This window comes from Parasteatoda tepidariorum, chromosome 2 (assembly GCF_982258835.1).
Source record: "Parasteatoda tepidariorum strain Cologne lab strain chromosome 2, Ptep-v5.0, whole genome shotgun sequence".
Classification (NCBI taxonomy): domain Eukaryota; kingdom Metazoa; phylum Arthropoda; class Arachnida; order Araneae; family Theridiidae; genus Parasteatoda; species Parasteatoda tepidariorum.
In genome coordinates, this window is record NC_141756.1 from 125,354,483 (window position 1) to 125,377,141 (window position 22,659).

Consider the following 22,659-nt stretch of genomic DNA (forward strand, 5'->3'; position numbering starts at 1 on the left):
TCGACCCTCGCAGGGTTTCGAACCCATGGCCCCCGAAACAACAAATCTAACTTCCCTCACAGCTTTACCAACAGCGCCATGCTTCACATGCATACTCCGCGAATATTTAGCTTAAAGCACCTTATCCCGGTTAGTAAACAAACTTATTTTGGCCCATTTTCGGCCCACTAATGGGTCTATAAAAATGTCCTCGGGTACAGTTGTTCGTCACATTGAACTCTAATTTCTGCCCCAGTTTTAAATTTATAGGTTAATATTATAGGGATGTACGGGGTGTGATGTGTGAGTGCCTCCTGATACGACTTTTGTCCCTTTTTCAGTCATTATTCACTCTTAAACAAAAAAATAATAATTTTTTTCATATACAGAACACTTTATTTACTTAAAAATATTGAAAAAAAAGTTAAAAAATAACATAAATAAATAAATAAAAATTATCAAAATTTAACCGTTTATTAGCTATTATTCGCTATTTCAGAAAAGAAAAATAGTTATTTCTATATACAGAACACTTGATTCACGTTAAATTGTTGAAAAGTATTTTAATAAACATAATATAAAATTAATAAAAAAAATTCAAAGTCGACCGTTGCAGTGTGTCGATCCCGGGACCTCCGTGCCTTCAAATCTAACTTTCTCACAGACTTTTAATGAACTTTTAAATGAAGAAATTCGAAGTCTATTTTCTGTATAAAAATATGGTCATATATCTCCCTCTTATACTAAACTATAATATTCAAATAGGACCACGTATCATATTACCGCGTTATTGAGTACCCTACCTGAGGAAATAATTATAGACCTCATAGGGGATACACAATGTGGCCCTGTTGTTCACTATGTACGCATATCTAAAATAGTGCGTTCAATCGCTTTAAAATGAGGAAATTCGTCTTCTAAAAACCTTTAGGACGAGGCGTTTCGAAGTCAATTTTCAATATTAACGCAAGGCCCGATATCAGACCTTAATATTGACCCATAATATTTTAATTGGACCACGTATTATGTTACCGGGTATTAAATAGTCTGATGATCGAATGATGGGGCACAAAACAAAAAAGAATTTTTTTATCTTTAAACTAAAAATTTTTTTATTTGTAAATAATTTATTAATACTCAAATTGCTTGAAAGATGATACGTTCCCTACTAATGACAACGAAGTTTTTTGTTTTATCCAGGCTTAACTCGATCTGCCGTCACACGCTGGCGCTGCGGCAAACGTCAGCGGCAGATCGAGTTAAGCCTTGGTTTTATTCAGTGATTTATTTATATTTATTATGTCCGACATTGTAAAAAAGAAAGTCCCGCAGTGGACTGATCGTTAAGACACGGTTCCCAGCAGATCACCGAAGTCAAGCATCACTGGCTAAGGTCAGTGTGCGGGTGGGTGACCACTTGGATCAGTCGGCGTAGGGACCGAGGGTGTGCGGTATTGGTCCTCGTTAAACTGTGCTACCGTAAAGTGCTCGACTTCGCGCGCAGGTCGTCGGGCTACCGAAGCGGGGGTGCCATCCCTTCCGCACAGGATCAAAATTGTGATGGCATGTCTTCGGATCATCCTCCGGGATGTTTCCCAGACCGTCGCCAATAACCCATTGTGCAGCTCCAGTGCGACGTAAAGTAACAACAACAACAACAAAAAAGAAAAAAAATGCATTTTTGGCCTTGAGTGACAATGGCTTTTTACAATTTGAATACTTCCATTTGAACGGGTTAGTAACATGTACAGTAATAGGCAACCGGATCCTTTACATAATTATGAAATCAGTTCGTAAACAAACAAAAGGCTGTGATGAACATTTCACCAAGCATACCCTTAATTATTTAATGAAAATAGTTTGAAATATTCCAGTATGTGCATCAGCATTAGATAATGTCAATTAAGAATGGTGTGAGTTCTTTTTTTTTTTTCTCATAGTAATAAGCGCAATAACGTGTTCTTAATCTTTCAACATTGGAATTATTTATATAAAAGCTCAGCAATTTTGCATTGCACATTTAAATGCAACTAATATATTTTAAAGAAAATTTTGTGTAACATTTTTTTATAATTGGGCCGTGGAAATTTGTCAAACCTAGTGCCGGTATGAATGTAGTTGCTTTATCTTTATAATTATACAAGTTCAATGAGTCTAAATTGCTGTAAAGTCCGTTTTTCTATAATCTTTTTAATTCCTTTTTTTCTCCCTTTTTAAAATTGGTTAACCGTAGTTTTTGCAACTCTATTAAACTTTTATTACCTTAATCACTTATTGCAGTCCGTTTATTTTACCTTGTTATATCAAGTAGCTCATTATGGGAAGATTTCTGTATCATGATCTATAGCTGAATAAATGCCTAGTTTTGGCAGCTTTCATGCAGTGGTCCTTGAGAAACTAAAAAAAATAAAATAAAAGGGGGCCTACAGAAAGGATATTACTCATAGCCATCCTCAGACAAATTTCTACTTGTTTGATTTATTTTTTTTAGTTTGCAAATTTAAAATAATTTTGTTACCTTATAGTCGGTATGACAGATCAGGATACGGAAATATTCCCCTCATTATTACTGTATAGAAACTTAACTAATAATTGTAAATAAAATTCTGCTTTCTTAGTTAATTTGTGTGGAAATATTACGCAATTGTTAAACCTTTTGTGAGGGTAAACTAATCAAGGGTAACCAAGTACTTTTTGCTTCACTGGGCGCAAGGGAATAGTTACTAAAAATGTATGCATGTGCTTGTCTTAGTTGTTATTATGTGTTTGTGAGAATATGTACTAAAGACCTAATAAATATTGACCAAATCTGAAAGTGCGAGCATGTAAATCCACAGTTCCTAAAGCAATATAAGTTTGTAGTTATATATTGTTTTGATTTTGGATTATAAATCTCAAAATAACTGAAACTCTACTTTTTTAAAAATGTATCTAGTATAAAATCTAAGTAAATATGTGCAATATAAATAAACACGATAAAGCAAACTCATGTTATCTCATTCGCTTTTGTTTGGACCGGAGGATTCATTATATTGAGCATCAACTGTATTTTTATTATTTTATGGAATATAACTCAGCTAGAGACTGAAGCTTTAAGTGGCGTTAAGTGAAAACTCTAATATAACATTTCTTGTTCTTATAAAACAGAATAATCTCTGTTTTTTTTAAATTTCTAATGCATGTTTACTAATTTTGCCTATGAATAATTGCAGTCCTTACAATTTATGCAAATTCTTAAAAATATTTAAATTTTTTTTATAGAATTGTTAAAATTGGAGGTGAGTTTTATCGTTGAATAGCTTTTTCTGGAGTCGTTAAGCATGGCAAAGATAACAGTAATGAGTGTATCAGCATCCATTAATGATCCTGTTGCTGTTATGAATACTTACTGCTCATATGTATCAATGCTCATAGATCCTGTTGCAAGTAAGTTTAATAATTAGTCATTGGGAATCGAAAAATCAGAATTTATTTTCAATTGAGAATTTCTCATAGCAATTTTGTATTTGAGATTACATAGATATTATATTTTGTACTAAGGATGTACCTAATGAATAACTATATACTTATGGCTCATGTTACTTTGTTGGTAATGTTTACAATTCTCATACATTGATATTCACAAAAAATAAAATAACCAAAGTAATATACTTATAAATAAATCTTACTTATCTACTTAAATCATACTTACTTAAAGATATACCTACCTATAAATAAATCATTGTATTTATCTGCACCTGATCAAAAATCATACTTAAATATTCTTACTTCTCATTTTTAATTTAATCAAATCCACATGTCTTTTTAAAGCAAAACCTTGATCAAATATATTTTATGCATTTATTGTAGTAACCTGTAATTATAGCTTATTTTATTTTTTATTTAATTATCTGTCATTGATTCACTTTTCCTATCGATTTTTATATTGCATAACTTTAATTTTCTCTTTTCTTTTCTTTTATGGAGGAGGAAAGTAAATTGAAAGCTTTGCCAGAATTGAGTGGAGAGCTTGAAGTAAGGTTTAAATTTAATATAGTAAAATGCTATATTCAGAATGTCATTGTATGGGAAATTCGAAATTTATTTTTTCAGTTTCAGAAATGGCAGTTCATTTTTCATAATTTTGCAGATTATGTATGCCACAATTAAAGTCATTGTGCCGTTAAGCCCAGCATTCAAATCTATTTTGACTACCGAATTACAGGAACCTTTTTAAACCTCTCCCCATTTTCTAGATATTTAAATTTGCCTCCTATTTTTTGGTTCATTTTTCACTTTTTTACCAATTTTTTTTCTTTTACGTTAAATGCAATTGGCAGTTTAGTTTCCCATATATTGATAAATTTATTTATTTGGAAATTAATGTTTTAGCACCAATTGTATGAAGATCATTGAATTTAATTGAATGGCAAATAAGAATTTAAATTCTAAGAATTAAGGAGCATTCAAGTGATTGGCTCAAAAGCTTTTTTAAAACTGTTTAAGCAAGCTGAGACATAAAAACACTATTTTTCCTCCCTCCTATATTAGTATTAATAGACTATTAATGATAAACATGTTATTAGTTTTATTACTCTAATGAAGGGGAAAAAAATATTTATTTTGATACATTACAGTTTGAATTTGAAACCTAAAGACTAGAGGCACACCATTGAAATCAAATGTACTATGTTTATAAAAATATTTTTTCAAATAATAAATAAAAATAAAAGAATTTGAATAGATGTTTAACTAACAATAATAAAAAGAATATTTTAATGAAATATTTGTGTTATAATTTTATAATAAAAGTATCCTTTTATTTTTTCAGACTATTATTAGTAATCCACAATATCCTTCATTTTTGGATCAGGCCATAAAAATTTTCATCAGAGTTTTAGAAGATGGAGAACCATAGTTCAATGCTGAAAAAGCCACCCATGTATGTATTTTCATGTCATGCCAATGGATCATTTTGTATATTTTAATGTACATATTTTTATATATATCCTGTATTATTTTTTATGAAGGTAGCCAATCTAAATTTTTTTCCTTTACTCTTTTATGTTTTTTTTATTCATATGTTGTCAATTATTTAGTTTACATAACTGATGAACTTAATGAACACAGTTAATAGTCATTGATATGGGTTTAAGATAACAAAATTTGAACAGTATTTAAAAAAATAACCCCATTATTGCTAATGTCTGTAGGTTATGTTGTGTGTATGAAATCAACCTCATTTTAATGTCTTGGCAGAATAATCAGGTTTTCTCTATTTACGCTTCATCTCACTTTGTTTTTATATTCAAGACTGCTGTTTTTAAAAATTAGATTAAATCAGGGTTAGTAATTGTCCTGATGATCTTGATGTTCCTGATTTAAAGTATTTTATCCGTATTTGTCCTGAATTTTTTGTGTGTATTGAATATTCGATTTTCCAGGAATGAAAATGCAGATTATTGGGAAAGTAGATTTAAAGAATTGAAAAATTTTGATCCAATATCCTTTTTCTTTCTTTTTTAAATGCTTGTCATAATCACAATATTTGATAGTTCCAATATAGGGACTGTCTATTGATTATTTACATGGTTTAGATATTTAGAGTCTTACCCAGAGGATTCATTGTTTCAACTTCTTTGGGAATTAAGTCATTCAATGGAAAGGAAAATTGATAAGCAATTTCGCAACATCAAATTTTTATGATGTCGATTTCAAGGGTGATATGCTTACTTATTATTTTCACCAAATACAATAAAAAATCTTGTAAGATTTCCCAGTTACACAAATATTGATTGTTTTCTTTCATGTGATTTCAGTCAACAAGCAGTTATAAAACTTTTAAATGATATATTAGGGGATCGCTTACTAAAATTAGTGTTCTGCATAAATGTTAAACGGTATATTCATTGCATTTTTGTTTTGAGATCATTGAAACCCTACTTTAAAGAGATTAAAGTAATCTTCAACTCAATTACACATTTGAATTGTATAGGCAGAACAAGAACTTGCAGTATGTTTTTGTTCTGCATGCATTGTTATTTGTTGAGTATAATTGAAATACATAAAAATCAAGAGCATGGATCTAGAAAAGTTTAAACTTCTAGGATTTCATTTTTATGAGCCATGCTGTTTGATTAAAAAAAGTGTTAAATTTTACTGAAATATTGGGCTGTAAGTCTTTAGGCAACCATGTGCCCAGGATTTGTAATCCCGTAATTATAAATAATATTCTAATTAAAATTAAATTTATCTCTCCGAGGAAATACTAATACAAAAATTATGCAAAGTGAAGTTTATTTGGTAAAAATTTTGAATAGCTGAAAATATTTTTTGAAAACTGAAAATTTTCTTCTCTAGCTCTACATTTTAAAATAATTATAAATTACTTAACTATATTAGATTGATATTTACATCTGAACTGATTAGCTAATAAAATGTTGCTATATATTAACTTAGAATTTTGTTGCTTTCATAAAAACTTAGAGAAATTATGCGGATATTTTTCTCAACATATATTTCCTCTATATGTTTAATGTTGGAATTTTATGACTTCTCCTATACTGATTTTATTGGTGTTTTATTTTTATTCAAATATTCATATTTTAGGTGGAAAATGAGGAAAACATATTAGTAGTTTTAAGAATAATCATAGAATTTCATAAGACCTTCAGGCCACCATGCAGCTTTGAAGTAAGAATGTGTTATTTATATGATTTATCTTTTTCAATGAATTTGCTTTTGTATTAATATATTTCATAGTGTACTATTTTGAAAACTATTTTATTAATGATCAACTTTTGTAAATTTTTGCATTACATTGAGTGGAATGTGTTTCTATAGGTTTTTAAACTCGTATTTTCATGGGGAAAAGAATATTGACTTGAGTGGATGTCATTTAATGTATCTTATAAGAGATTTTAGATTTTTCACTTGTTTGATTAATTAGTTATGACTTAAGACTTAGTTATCACTTAAAAGTTTAAAAAGATATTAATATAGGCTTCCATTATAATGACAGATGCTTCTATGAATAATTCTTGATAAAATGAGGGAGTAAAAAAAGGAGAAAATAGAGGAAGATAATAGTTCTGTGATGAATCAATTTATAAATAAAGTTTATAAGCCTATAATTTGCAATATAATTGTCAATGATCACAAGGAGTTAACTCATTTTAAATTCTCTGATCCTATTCTATTTCTTGCCAAATTGTTCCTAAAGTTTTCTTGTTTTAATTTCTCAAGGTTTTTTTATAGACATTGCTTAAAAGAATTTAATATTTTTGCTTTTATTTAATGAAAAATTCTGAGGAATATTGATGAGTATTGTTTTTCCAATCCAAATTGCTATGATCCTGAAGAAAATTTTTTTTTATTTAATAATAATGAGTCTTAGTCACAAATTAATTTTTTTAAATATAATATTATGCTATTTTTGCACTAAATTTAAATGAAAATCATAATGAAAAAAATGAATATATTGTGGGTTCTTTTTAATTTTAGTGTGACTAACTCAAAATATTAGGGGATATAAAATATCAATGATTCCCCCACAACACAACAGAAAGATTTTATTAGTACTTTGAATTATTTATCCTTTTTTTTATTATTTTAAAGTCCAGTGTGAAAGAAACCTTTAAAATTTTAATGATTTATAAAGTAGAGAAAAATAAATTAAAAAAAGAATTATGGAGAAACATAGAAATTCTCTCCATTCAGTGTTTATAAGTTTTTCCATTCATTGGTAATTTGTTCTAAATAAATCTTTTTAATGTAATTAAAACCTCTTTTTTTAATTTTTTTATTTCCATGGTTTAAATACTTTTTTTTATTCTCTTATTTTGTATTGTTTGTTTTGGTACTCTTCACCTGCATGGCCTGTTTAACCACAATATACCAAAACATCAAGCATCTTAAAATAAAACTTAAGTGATTGGGAAATCTAAAGGTTGCATGCAGTGATGTGAGAATAATGATATATTAAAAAAAAATTAGCTATTACTAACACCTCTTCAACTTACAAATAAAAAAAAAAATCATGAAGAATAGTATAATCAACATGTGACTTTAAAGCAAAGAGAAAACATGTGAAATATTAATTATGAATTGTTGTGTTGCTTAAAAATAGGGTTCAGCAAATTTAAATCTATGTATTAAAATAAAGGAGATTTCATCATAAATTTTATCACTTGTTAATATTTTAACTCAATACAATTTTCTGTAGTATTTTTTTTTTAAAAACTGTATATTCTTTTTAATTTGTTGAAATTTTATGAAACATTTATGTGTTTTTTTTTTTCCTTTTGAAATTTTAATTGAAAATGATTGATTGTTGATGCTTTCTTTTGTCGTGTGTTTATTTAATCAGAATTGGTTTATGACAAACTTTTTATTGAAGAAGAAAAAATATGGTGTATAAATATTTAATACTCTGCATTATTCAATATGAATACAGTTTTGTGATTTATAAACAAGCTCCACCTTTATTGTGATAACATATGAAATTATAATAATTATATGATTTATTTACCATATTGTATAATTATCATATCATATAACATCATGATATTAATTATGATTATATTAAAAAAGGCAAAATATTTGAAAGAGCATTAATGTAATGTATGATTATTATTAATATGACTCTTAATAGCATCCTGAAATCGATTGGTTACACTATCATGTTACATACCGATTGAAAGAAGAAAATATATTCTTAATTGGAAAAAATAATTAATCTTTTGTACTTTTCCAATTATTTTTAGATACAGATGTTTCTGCTTTATGTAAAGAATATTTACAAAGATCTGCCTAATTACTTGCATCTTATGTTTGAAGCACGGCCTACTCCAAAAGTAAAAAATTTATCAGCAGCTACGTTGGAACTGCTATTGAAAGAAACATTTACCATAACACTGATTCAAATTGAGAAAAGTTAAAAAAGGGATCCAAATTCAACTACTCAGATGGTGAGTAAAAATAATTTTAGCATCTGTGAATCTGTTATTATTAGTTATTAAATTAGTTATTAGTTCATGTAATTTGAAAATTTCAAGTCTTGTGTTTAAAAGCCTTTTTAAACGTATGTTAATAAGATTATATTTTCTGAGTAAGCAATGAAAATAGTTATTTGGCTAAACCATTATAAAATTTAGACTATTTGTTGTAGCCTTGGTAATATTTAAAAATTAGCTTATTCACAAGTATGAAAGGGTTTCCATTCCTAAAAAAGCCTTAAATTTAAATATGGTTTTAGGAGCCCATTAAAAGGTCTGTTTTTCTTTCTAAACCTTCTTAAAACTCATTCATATTTTAATTTTGAAGACTTCAATTGCATTTTATAATTGTTTTCATTATTATTCTTGATGCTATTGAATTTAAAAATGATATTGAAGTAAAATTAAAAAAGTTATGAAGTAACTTCATTTAAAAATTTAATGTGAGGAGCGTTTTTTTCATAATTTAATTCTGAAATGTGCTTGGAATCTTTTTTCTTGCTTAATTTATTCGAACTTCAGGTCAATTTTTAGTGGTATTTACTTTGACATCTCTTGAAATAAAAATTCATGTATGCATGCTTTCAATCTGTATAAGCCTTCAAAGTTCAGGAAAAATTTTCTTATTGTTATAATAGAGGTGCACTACCTTTTGAAGTGAAGGGCCACATGCACAGCAAATTGACCTATGAAGGGTTGCATGTCCAAGAATTTAGGCAGGCATGTTAACAGCAATTATAGGTAGTAATTGTTTTATAAACATCATTGCTCTCGGCACTAAATTATTTTTATCGGGTAGCCTTATAATATATTTGCGTAAAATTAAATAATTTTAAATGTTTAAAATTAAAAACTGATATCCCAGGGGAAAAAAACAATCAGAAAATCAGAATCAATTTATGAGAAAAGAACAGATAAATAGAAATAAATTTTTAAAAAAAGGGGAAAATTCATATTTTTTTTGTCACATTACATAATGTAAAAGTCCATTTAAACATTAAAATTTTAACGTTCATAGAATTAAATTAAAAATAAATAAATAAATATTCTAGTTAATAAAACAAATGCAGGTTAAATTCTTTTGTTTATAGAGAGTTTGTAGGGTTAAAAATTATTAAAATTAAAACAAAACCCTTTCAGTGCAAAATAAGATTCAGCATTTAGTAGGGAATATACTCCAACTTTAAAACATTAATTTTAAATAAATTACATGAGAAGAGGCTGGAAGAGAAAAGAAAAAGAAAACATTAATTTTGATCTTAAGAATCTATTTTTTAATTATTATTAATTAGTATCAATTTAATCTATGGATTTATCAACTTAATTACATGAACTTACGGAGCTACCTATGATTGTAATTATACTAACTTGTAATTTTATTAAAATTTTCTTGTGTCTAAATGAAAACTAATTTAAATTTAGCAATGTGAAATATCACAAAAATGTATAATTTTGATTAATTTCAGAACAGTCATGAAAAAATAATTTCTAATTTTATAGAAAAACTCATACATCCAATAAAGTTTCAATTAATTTGCAGCATGTCCTATATAAGATAACGATAAAGTATTCTCTTTGATAAAATGCATCTCAATGTGGATATATAATTTTCTAATTCATATTCTGTTTGGATCAAATCATCTAAACTTAGAATATAATTTTTTTTTAAATATCTTACAACCAGCTAATAATTACGAAGTAGTTAGCCTGAGAAATATTTGTCAATATCACAAAAAATTTTATATTTTGTAATCTTTCTCAAAAATAAAAGCTTGTTAATCTTTTTTTAATTAAAACAAATGTTGTATCCAAATGAAATCAGATTTATTTTATTGGTCTCAGTTTTTATTTTTTTCCTTAATTGAAATTCTTATCCTTGATCCTTGATTGACGCTGGAATGTCTTTTCTTTTTCTTTGAAAAGGTTTGCAGCAAAAATATTGCAAAGTTTGAGTAAGTTTTTTTCTAAATATCTTAAAACAATGTCATATATTCAACTAAAAAAAATAGTCTAAGGAATATTGATGATATCGTGTATGACGTATTTTATTACTTTGTTACACTTATTAAAAATAAAGCTTTCTTAATTGAGACAAACATTTTACTATGGAGGTCAATGTAACTTTTTAAGTTGATCAGCCCACTAGGTATACCAAGACTATAATTAACACCACTCTTGTATCACCTTTTAATATACTGACCACTTCTCAAACTAGGCCATCAAATTGGTACATTACAAATGGTCAGCTTGCATGATTTTTGCTGTAAAATCTATTTTACTGATTTTGATCTTGATTGTTGTTTTATCCTTGACTCCCTTGTCATTTTAATTTTATTTTTATAATGTTTGCAGTCAAAATATAGCAGAAAATATAGAGAGAAACTTTTTAAATTAACTACTGGCATGTAGGATATACCTTAAATGTCTTTCTTTTTGACTTATTTTATATTTCATACCAAATGATCAAGTAAGAGTGGTTTTATACAGTAAAACTCTACATTATTGTTTTTTACTCATTCAATTGTATTCTGTGAAAGAATTTTATGTTCAATGACTAGGTGGGACAAAGTTAAACATTAAATTTTGTGCATTTAATTTGTTCTTGGGGAGAAAAAGACAAAATGCAGAATGTTTGCAGAAATTTTATTTTTTGTTTTGTTTTATTTTAGGAGCAATCCATCTTTCAACAAAGAAGTTTATGTTAACTTTATGGCTGCATAGATAAAATACATTATCCTTTCTAGCTTACCTAGTTAGAATATATCAAGTGAGTAGGTTAATGACTAATAAATCAAGAATTATTCCTTATTTTTTGAATAAATATTTTTTATACCGTATTTTTAAGGAAATCCCTTTGCTGCTTAGAAGTACTCTAATGTGGTATAACAATGTTGAGCACACTACTAAGAAATTTTAAATAAATAATAATGTGATCTGTAATAAATAAAAGTTAAGCAAATTTTGAATAAGTTTTCTGTAATTACTTAAAACAATGTTAATTTTTTTGGTTATATATCAAACATTGTCATTCACTGGTGACTGACACGGCCAAAACAAAAGGTTCAGTGTCAGTCACTGATGGCTGATGTGAACCTCAACATGTTAAAAGACACTTTAATACTCACAGATATGATTTCAAAATCAACTCAGAGGTCAAAGGCACCAAGCTATTCATGTGCTGAAGTGGGGATAGATACTCAATCAAGCTTTAGATCCATAAGTGTGAGTTAGGAAGTAAAAGCAACTTCTGCTTAACAAAATCATGCCATTGGTTAGGAATTGTAGAATTTTAGCTTTTATGACCCTCCTGACCTACAACAGGCTGTTGTGAAAATGATTTACTACACTTTAATGATTTCAGAATGAATGATTTGTTGTCAACAGGGGGATTACTTTCAAGCAAATTAATGAGCTATCTTTACATTGAGTACTTAATGTGTGTTGAAAAATTAATTTTCCAGGCTCATTTTTTCAATACATTTTGCATTTAACATATTAATCACTAGTTAATTTTTTTAGTAATTATATAATGAAACATAGAATATGATAAAAAAATTCTGCACAATGCATTAGGAATCAAATTTTTGACTTTATAAATTAAATAGCCCTGATGCTGAACTATTTGCTCTTTGAACATTAAATAGAGGTAATGTGCAAAGTATATTACAAAATATATTATCTGGAACTCATTAAAAGGGAAAATAAATTGAAAAGTCATGCTAATAAAAATAAAGTGAACTTGATATGATATATTTGATTAACCCCCCCCCCATATTTCCTTGCTTACTTGTTTATTGGTTCAAAATGAAGGAGGTAATTTATTTTTTTAGAACTATTCTGACTACTGGAATATTTTCTGATTATTAAATTCATTTTATTATGTTGTGAACATAAAAAAAAATTTCTGCCCATTTTATTTTATTTTTTACTACTGTGATTTAACTGTATCATTAATACTGGAACCTTCAATTATAAAATCACTGAATTGTAAAATTAGCTGCTTTTTACTATTAAATCTGCAAGAACGGAATCATTTTAATATCAAACTATGTGAAAACCATCTTCTAATAAAATTATTATTACCATTATGTAAAGACAACATTTTGTAAGGCTTTTGTTTAAAACAATGAAAAACTTTGCTGTTTTTTGTTTGAATGATTAGAATTTTCTATATTCTCAAGTTTTGAATACATATAAATAATAATTTTTTTGTCTGTTCTCTATGAACAAAGTTTCTGGTGTTGATTGCATTTTGTGTTAAAATTGAAGGGCAAAAGTTAAAAATATTAGGAAAAAGAGAGTCTAAAGGAATCCAAAAGAAAACTATTTATGTACTTAAAAAAATTGTAAAATGCCTATCATTCAATGTCAAGGATCCTCAATCATTCAATGAGGTAAATCTAACTTCAATGGATTTCAAAAGAGCTCTTGATTTCTTAAAATGAACTTTACAGAAAATAAAAGGATATTTAATGTTTTAGAAACTCTTATATGCTTTCAAACTATGGTGAATTTTTAACTTGAAATTTTGCTTATCAAATATAATATTTTATAACCCTCCTGTAAGTTAAAAAATGCAGCTAATGTTAATGTCAAATGTAGGTTTTGTAAAAATAAAACATAAATGTAGTAATTAATTTAGTTTTTAATCAATTTAATTTAGTTTAAAATTCAACTTTGAAATTACTTTTTCCTGCCTTTTGGTTTTTAAAATTTGCTGCTTTTTACAATCAAGTGTTCTCAAAACGGATGTGATTTTAATAGGCAGCATGCACTGTATTTATGTTTATCTGAGTAATATTAACCTAAATTAGTTGCAAATTTAATTTTAACTCAAATTATAATAATAGCTCATATATTAATAATAATATATATAATATATATAATAGCAAATTATAATTATAACCCAGCTCTGATTTTAATTTGATTATTTTTTTTGTAGTATGTTGTGAATGAACATTCCTCACAGTTTGCTAAAGGAAGGATAAGATTGTTGTATCTATGTCCTCAAGAAGTTGCCCACTTGTGCAAAGAATTGCTCGTAGCAGCCCGTCATATTTTAGCCACAGAGCTGAGGTAGTAAATGCTTTTTTTTATTACTTAAATATGTCTTGTTTTTTCCTTTATTCTAAAACATGTTTTTTTTATAAATGACTCATTTTTTTAAAAAAAATGTTTACTTTAGATACCATTTTTGAAAAATATTTCTGCTTAAAATGTTCTCTGTGTGTACGAGTTTTCCTTATTTTTGAGAAATTCTTTAATTTTTGCGTCATTTTCAGAATTGTGCATATCTTACTAATTATATCTAAAAATTAATGACTCTAAGAAAAGGAAATTTGTAGAAGTTTTTGTAATAGCGGCATTTTTTGAAACAAGAATAGCAAAATTATATTTTAAAAGTCTTTCTCAGTCTAAAATAATCTATAATTTAAATACTATTATTTTAAAAATAAACTATGTTGTTATATATCTATTATTTGTTAAGATGAACTAAAAAAAGTTTTATTGAATAGCATAATTTGCTATCAATGTTTAAATTAAAAAATATAATGTTTCATTTGAAAAAATATCCTTGTATAGTTCTTACGATATTACATAAATTCAATAATGTAAAAGTCTTAAAAAAATTTCTACAGTAATAACTATTTCTTTATATATTTATTTAATGTGAATTTTGTTTTCCTCCAAAAAAGTCTTACATGTCTAATTAGAACAGTAAATAAAAATTCCTTTTCTAAGTGAGTCAAGTTAATAAGCCTTAAATATCCTATGAAGAATACTCGATTAAATATGTATTATTAAAAAAATACCTCGAATAATTAATAAAAAATTTAAAACTTTTTGTTTTTAGTTTATTTTGGTTTGTGAAAGTTGGAATTCAAATATTTAATTATTAGTAGTTATAGATCAACTATGTTTACCTCAAAAAGAGGGGCTGTATGTATTATTAGCATTAATTTATAATAGTTTTAATATTTAATTGGTTTTTAAACGTTTTTAGTTTCAAGAATGTTATTAGCCCTCCAAGGGTTGAGCCTCTGGGATAAATATTCCAAAATTTCCTTGCTACCCACTTTTCTATTAAATAACAAGGGGGAAAATGATTTTATGATGATTTTATTATTTTCAGCTTACAATTCAAAAACAAACTAATGCTCAAAGGTGCTTTGAAGATCACTAGTGTTTAAAAACAAACAATTCCAGAAGAGCTGTTCAAAAAAAAATTTTTTTTAAATGTATATATTTTACTTGAAAATTAGCAGTCTTCGTGAACTGCTAGTTGCTATTTAGAGCATCTCATTTCCTTGAAGCTGAGCTTACCAAACTCACAGATTTCTCCAATTCTTAAGTTTCACTTTAAACATAATTTCATCCCAGTTTACTATTGTTTTAAAGAAAATCATTCTCTAAAAGAGTGTACGATGACAAATGATATTTATTTTAGAATATTGAGTCTTGTTTATCATCCTGTGTAACTGTTGAAAATATGCAGTTGTTACAGTTACTTCTTAGAGTTTTTGAAAAAGATTGCTAGCCTTAATTTAACGAATTCCCATTTGTTATCTGGAATTTTTTTTTTAAAAGTTTGGTTTGTTGTTATAAAAATTTATATAAAACTTTAGTTTATTTTGAGAAAAACTTGAATTCAAACTAAAAATTTTTGTAAGTTTTTTGAAAGGCAAAAAGAAAAAAAAACAAAACAACTGTATGCTCTTTCCAAAAATCTAAACTCATTTCCTCTAGTTATTTTATCAAGCACTTTTTAAATCATATATCAATTAACAGGTTTGTTTCTGCCATGTCAAGTGCAGTATCTATATTTTAAATGTTGGGGGGGGATTACAAATTTTTTTTTAACATTTATTTTAACCCTATTTTCAAGTAAAATTAACAGTTTTCTATTTTCAGAATTAGTGCCTTCCCTTAAAGAGCTTTTTGATAAAAATATATTAATTGGAACTGGATGGACATCTTATGAGTCATTAAGGTGATAGTTTCGATTCTTGTGGCATTAAATTTAATTTTTTACACCATTCCATTCTCTAACTATTCGGAGAGTAAAATAGGAAAATTATATTGAAATTGAAAGAATCTCGAATCTTCAAACCAATTTTTATGATTTTAATTGTGAAACTAGTAATATATTATATTAATACAATATGTTCACTTTTTCTTCCTTTATGTAAGCCTAAGAAATTTTTAGGATTATTTATTAACATTTCTGTTTCACAAAAATTGCATGACTTAAAAAAATCATACCTTATGTCAAATTTAGATTTTTTACTAACAAGTAAATAACTTCTTTTTTTTGTTGTTGATATCTCTGAAAGCGTGTTTGATTCTGGTATCCATCCAAAAATCTAGTAAGTATAGATAGCAACTTATATGTTATGACTGAAAGTCCTTCTAATTTTGTAAAAATTTGGAAAAGGGGGTACCAGCTCAATCACTGATTATCCTTCACTCTACAAAATTCTGTAAAACTTTTACCAAGGCTGTTACAAAGCATTAAAAAGGTCCAAGTTTTGTGGCTATATTTAGGTTTGTGGTTAAAGTGGTAATTGTGATAATTTCAAATTTGGCCAGAAGGCCTCTTAGGCAAACGTGTCACATCAATAAATTCAAATAATACATGGTTCGTAGCATTTTTAAAAAGTACTTAAAGGTACAGTAGAACTCCAATTATCCGAATCAATTGGGACCGAACCCCATTTGGATCATCAAAAATTCGGATAATTGGATTTTTTTTTTTAAAAAAATGCTTATTTTAAATAATTACTGTATATATAGTGGAAATGAGGGGAAAAAATGTTTTTAGGGATTTCTTCTAAGGATTCTTAAGGATTTCAACAATTCTTCTGTGGGATGAGTTGGTGCATTATCAAAAATCAAAAGCACAGGACTTCCAACAGATTTTTGGCTTTTTTTCGCTTCAGGAATGAAAATTTCATCGTACCACTCTGTAAACAGTGCTGCAGTCATCCAAGCTTTGTATTGGTTTTTATAAAATAGGGAAAGTTTTTTGATGTTTTTAAATGCTCTTGGGCGTTTTGACTTCCCTATTAACAGAAAGGTTATTTTATGGCTCCCAGTTGAGTTCGGGCAGTTAAGCACAGTACAAAGTATTACTAGCTTTATGCCCTGGAGCAGTAGGAGGCTTTGGCACTGCACTCTCTTTTAGAGGCTAAAGTGGCTTTGGGTAAAGCTTTCCATATTAGACCAGTCTCATCGGCGTTGTATAAGAAGTCGGAATCGTAAGAGGCTGCTATAACTTTAAAATTTTCAATAAACTCGTCAGAAGCTTTGGAGTCTGCAGATAACAGCCGTTACTTGCTTTGAAAGATAAATAACCCAGCTTTTCAGCTAAGATCTTAGCTTTTCCACAAATCTTTGTCCTATCCTGTAAACTTGCTCTGCATAAATCTTTCCTTGCCTTTACTAAAATTTTATTTCATTCATATAAAAAAAGAAGAAAAAAGAGAAACTTATCTTTTTACTATATTTTCATTCTTCCATAGGAATTCTGAAAGCGATTCGGATAATCGGCGATTCGGATAGTTGGAGCTCGGATAATTGGAGTTCTACGGTACTTATTTTCGATTTTCGTTTTTAAAAGCCCTTAAAGGTGCTTTTTTCATGAGGTGTTTTTAAAAAGTGCTTAATTTTCCCTTTTCGAAAATTATAATTTTTTCTTTACCGTGTCGATTTTCGCCACATATTATGCAAAAAAGTGGTTTTCATATTGTTCTAACGTTTTTTAACAATTCATTTGACCACAATCCATTTTGGCTTACATTCGATCCGTAGCGTTTAAAAGCGCCAATCGTTTTACATGTTCGATAAATTACTTTGGATTCCACAGGTGCGTCTACTGAACTTGGTCAGGTGAGATTATAGCCCTCGCATGTGCAACGCTGCTGCATTTTGCAAAATATTTTCAATTTAAGGCTTCAATTTCTACCCTCTGAAATCGAATCAATAAATATCTCGATATTTTTATGGTGGCTAATATAATCAGGAAAAGAGTTCTTTGTCTGAAACTAGCTATTTTATCATGATCATGTAAACTGTTTGAAAATTATTTTGCATTTTGTTAATGTATATAGTGCTAAAAAATATTTCTAGAGTGCTTAAAAAGTATTTAAAAGGTGCTTATTTTTGGTTGAAAGATTAGGCTATGCACCCTGTATTATAAAAATCAATAAATTCAATTTTCCTTGTTTCCCAAAATCTATTAGATTATATAATATAGTTAGTAATTCAATAGCAAGAGGGAGATAATTAATTTTAATATAGGTTCCTAAGTTTCTAATTCTAACATATTGGTATTTTGTTAAAAATTTATTAAAAAATTATTATAATCAGTTTATTTTTTATTTATTTTACTGCTGTTTGAAATGGATAAATCATAATATACGGAGATGCTAAAAATATCTACAATATAACAGCATGAAAAAATTACAAAAAAGTTTAATTAAAAAGATTATGTGACTTTTTTATGTGATTCTGTTTTTGCTTTACTTAAAGTGCCAATATTTAATGAATTGTTTTATTGCTAAATGCTAATTTGTCAATTATGTTATTTTTAATTAAGCGTTCGAATATGTTTACTTGGCATCTAATTTTATAATCTTCTAAGCCTCTGCTTCAAATGTTGTATTTCAAGTTTTCTGAAATAATTTTCTGTGCACAAACTTTTTTATTTTCCTATCAAATTGTTTTAAACTGAATGAGATAATTCAGTGAGACACAAAAACATGATCTGTTTCTTGTGCTGAAAAACCTTAAGAGTTCACAGTTGTCCTAATATTCCAGATTGACTGGATGAAAAAAAATTTGTTCTTGTTTTTAACTTTTTGATCTAATATTCCCAATTTTTTTCGTGTATTTTCTGATCCTCCCATTTTCTACAAGCATGAACTTTAAAAGATTTGGTTTGTAGAATAAAAGGATTTTTGTTTTCAAATTTTTTATTTTATTTATTATTTTAATATAAATTGATAATGCTATTAAAATTTCAAAATTTAGTAGTTCCAACTCAGAGACCGTCTATCAGTTACATCTATTAAAGATATTTTATTGTGTGGTCTGTGGGCTAATAATAGCACTTAGATTTTAGTTGCTCTTTAAATTATCTAATTTTGTTTAAAATAATAATAAACTGTTTGGAAAGAGAAAAGGTTTATAGAATTACAATTTTTGTATTGTAATGTAAGTGTTTTTCCTTTCTTTTTGAAAAATAGTGTATTTAGTATCTAAGTATCATAGTAATTTTGTCTATGCATTAATTGATCCTACTCTAACTTTATGTGAATTTTTCACAACCAACATTTAGTAACATTTAGTGAACTTTGTTTTAGTAGAGAAAAATACACCTTTTTACTTTGTCTTTGGTATTTTTCAAAATTAATTTAACCCTGTATACTGTTCCAAAAAATATCTTGATTTTTTTTTTAATTGTTTGAGTTTTTCTTTGTTTCATTATGAGGCTTGGAAAATATATTCTAAATTAAAATTTCTTGTTAAATGTATTATATTTCACAGCTCTTTAATTGCCTTTACTGACTGCGGTATTACTTATTTTAATATTAGAATCTTGTACATTTTTAGGCCTTTTGCTTATAGTACTTTAGCTGATCTTGTGCATCATATGAGACAATATTTATAGTTGAAGGTTCTGGCTAAGGCTGTAAATGTGTTCTCAAGAAATGTTCATGATGAATCTTTAGTAACTACAATTCAAACAATGTCTTGTATGCTTATTCTGAATGTAATTGAATGCATTAGAATAAGATCTGATCAAGAAAATGTCAATGTAAGTTCTTTTTTTCTTATTAAAATATAAATTTTAGGCCACTAATTAAATTTATTATAATGCAAGGCAATAATGCTTTTAAATTGTGAAGATTTTTTATTGTGTGAATAATAGTTGCATTTTAATGAAATCATGAGAGTGGTGTGTGCAGTTAAATTTATTTTGTTACACTTCTTATGTCTATAAAAATATGATGTCAATAACCATGAGAATCTGGCAGCATATCAAAGCCTTATACTTTCAGCCATTGAATGCATTGTATTTTTACATTATATTCTTCTAGCTACGAATTTCAACCATTTTTGCACCTTAACTATTCTTAAAGTGAATTTCAGTTCAGATTATTTTATGGTATTATAACTAGTTTATAATTCATGATATTATAACTAGTTTTGTTGTTCTGGCAATGAAAATTGTTCTTTGCTAACTATTAAGTCTATTGTAGAAATTTTCCAAGTTTTTTTTTCTTTTGCAAATTAGTAATTTCCATAAGAATAATATTTGTAGCAACAGTAGTTCTGGTATATTATGTATGAAGCAGTGAAAAGTCATCTATGATGTTTATTATATTTTGAAAAAAATTTATGCTTTATTTATAGCCGTGAGTTGTTAATGAGGAGGCTTGAAGTTTTAGTTTTAAAACTACTGCAAAGCTGCAACTGCCTGTTCTGCAGAAAAAAGCGTAAGCATACATTTACTTTCTGTTAAATTTATATAGTTGCTTATAGTGCTTGTATTCACAGTAAAACTTGAAAATGTAATAACTCCTTGAAAAAAATAATAATATCCACTGTTTTTAACATCTTTTGACTAGTATTAATCATTTAGAGTAGAAAAAAAACTTGAAGGATATTTTCAATTGTCTTAAAGAATACTAATTTTAATATTGTCTATATAATATATATTGTCTAATATATATAATTGTCTAATATATAATAAATATTGTCTTAAAGAATTTGTATCTGTTCAGTGCTGATAACTGCAAATGCATTTTAGAAATCATTCTTGTCACACATATTTATAATTGAAACACAAAGAATGAAACTTTTATTTTGCTAAAAGGCATCCACTTTATTTTTTAATTTTTTATTGCAAATAAATTTCTATCTATATCATTGCCAACAGACAAAGTGCAAACATAACAAACAATTTCAATGTTAAACATCTACTCACCAAGCTTTTTTTATCATCATATTTTTTCCACTTAGTTTTGCTCCTTGAGTCCTCCCCGGTGGAGTTAAAGTAAAGACTGAAGTTCCATTAGACCGATGAGATGAAAAAGTAAGATTTGAGAAAGCAGTCGTGTTTACGCATTATAAGGTTTTTATCATTACTGTTACAGTTACTTTTTTAAAAAAAAAAAAATCAGAATTGCATTTTCATATAATTAATAAAGTTGAACCCTGCTACGAGAACAATTGACTTGATATTTTTGACTGCAACATTGTTTTCCTCACGCTGTTTCTACACAGCCTTGATCACACACAACAGCACCCCACACACACTCGACTGCTAATTTCAAGGCGAGAGCGACCGCTCTAACAACCGTGATTTTAATACAACTCTCCTGGACTCTGGCAAAACAGCAAGGAATCAACTATTGGTATCCGTTCATTGAATTCTATCACAGATAAAATTCTGGTGAGGAGTATTGTAGCATAGCTACCACTACAATCATTCACCAATATATATGACATGCTAACTCAATTCCATCTAGAGGTACCTTTAGATAGATGACAGTTGACATGGTCGGTAGCTTATCCCCTCACTGGATTGAGTTTTAAATGAATTATAATACAAAAATGATAACAGCAATCAATGAACTCAAGGTCAGTCTTCTAGTGTTAAAGGTCTTTGTCAGACAAAAAAAGGATTTCCTGTAAACGTCAGAGAATTATATAAATGTAATTTCTGAATTTATTTTAAATATCGGATCAATATTTTGGAATATCTTTTTTATTATTCATTGAAAAAATAATTATGATCAAATTAGTTAAGGTAAAGGTAGTTAAGGTTCTGTTGAATATAATTACCTTCAGTAGCAAGTCAGTTTTTGCTACAATTAAATAAAATTAAACGAAAATTATACCAAAATATTTTTTTGTTATTTAATAAATGGAGAAATTGTGTTCAAAATAACTATCCTTTATTTAACAATAAAGGAAGTATTCTTTTCCTATGTGAGAATAACCCAAATAAGGTACTGCCTGGAATGTTATTTATTCCTACTTATCTCTTAGATAGTAAAAATAAACAGAATTTGAAATGTGGTGATACTAATAACTATAAATTTTTCTGAGCTTAGTTCACTTGTTTCTTTATCTGTTTCTGATACAGTTCTTAAAGTGTATCAGAAACTCAGAGATAGTTATTATTTTTTTTTTTAAATTAAATAGATATAAATTATTTTTAAGTATCACATTTTAGGGTATATAGGCATATATACCTTCAAAGGTATTTGGCATATAGCCATTTTATGTTTTTTAGTTTCACTTAAATTTTTTATCCAGAAGTTATTAAGCTGTTAAATTTATTTATTAATTGATATTCAGAGAATATTTTAGTAAAGTAAATACAAGTGTAACTTTTCTTGGATGCCTTCTTTTTAAAGTTAAGCATAATTTTAGATTAAGATATTTAACATTTTGCATTACATCACAAATTTTTATGAATTATTTGACTTTTTGAAACAACAAATAAGTGTTGATGAATTTTTTTCTTAATTTTCCTATTAATTTTTATTATCAATACATAAAATGTATATTAAACTTTCAAATTGCATGGCTGTTTCAAAAGCAGTAATTTATTTATATCTTAATTTATTGTCATAGTTAAACTTTCTATTTTATATATATTTTCAAAAAAATATTTTTTGGGGAAATTTTA

At 27.3% G+C, this 22,659-nt stretch overlaps 1 protein-coding gene across 34 annotated transcripts in view; it reads left to right on the forward strand.

Annotated features, from left to right (window-relative positions):
• Positions 1–22,659, forward strand: part of LOC147816171 (transcription-associated protein 1-like) — a 97,253-nt gene that overhangs the window by 60,898 nt on the left and 13,696 nt on the right. For 13 of the 34 annotated variants that reach the window (XR_015431838.1, XM_087158283.1, XM_087158284.1 and 10 more), the window contains 7 exons: positions 6,568–6,651; positions 8,724–8,927; positions 11,624–11,721; positions 13,897–14,030; positions 15,867–15,945; positions 19,569–19,773; positions 20,373–20,455. Coding sequence is in view for 11 of the 34 variants with exons in the window: in XM_087158292.1 (XP_087014418.1) it covers positions 4,903–4,947; positions 6,568–6,651; positions 8,724–8,897 (303 nt within the window). In the remaining 23 variants the exon portion in view is untranslated. Of the gene's footprint in view, positions 1–1,313; positions 1,893–3,240; positions 3,406–3,945; positions 3,994–4,789; positions 4,948–6,567; positions 6,652–8,723; positions 8,928–9,592; positions 10,166–11,623; positions 11,722–13,896; positions 14,031–15,866; positions 15,946–17,476; positions 17,545–19,568; positions 19,774–20,372; positions 20,456–20,981; positions 21,094–22,659 lie in introns of those variants that run through there. The other 21 variants (XR_015431831.1, XM_087158291.1, XR_015431835.1 and 18 more) reach the window with 21 other exon arrangements.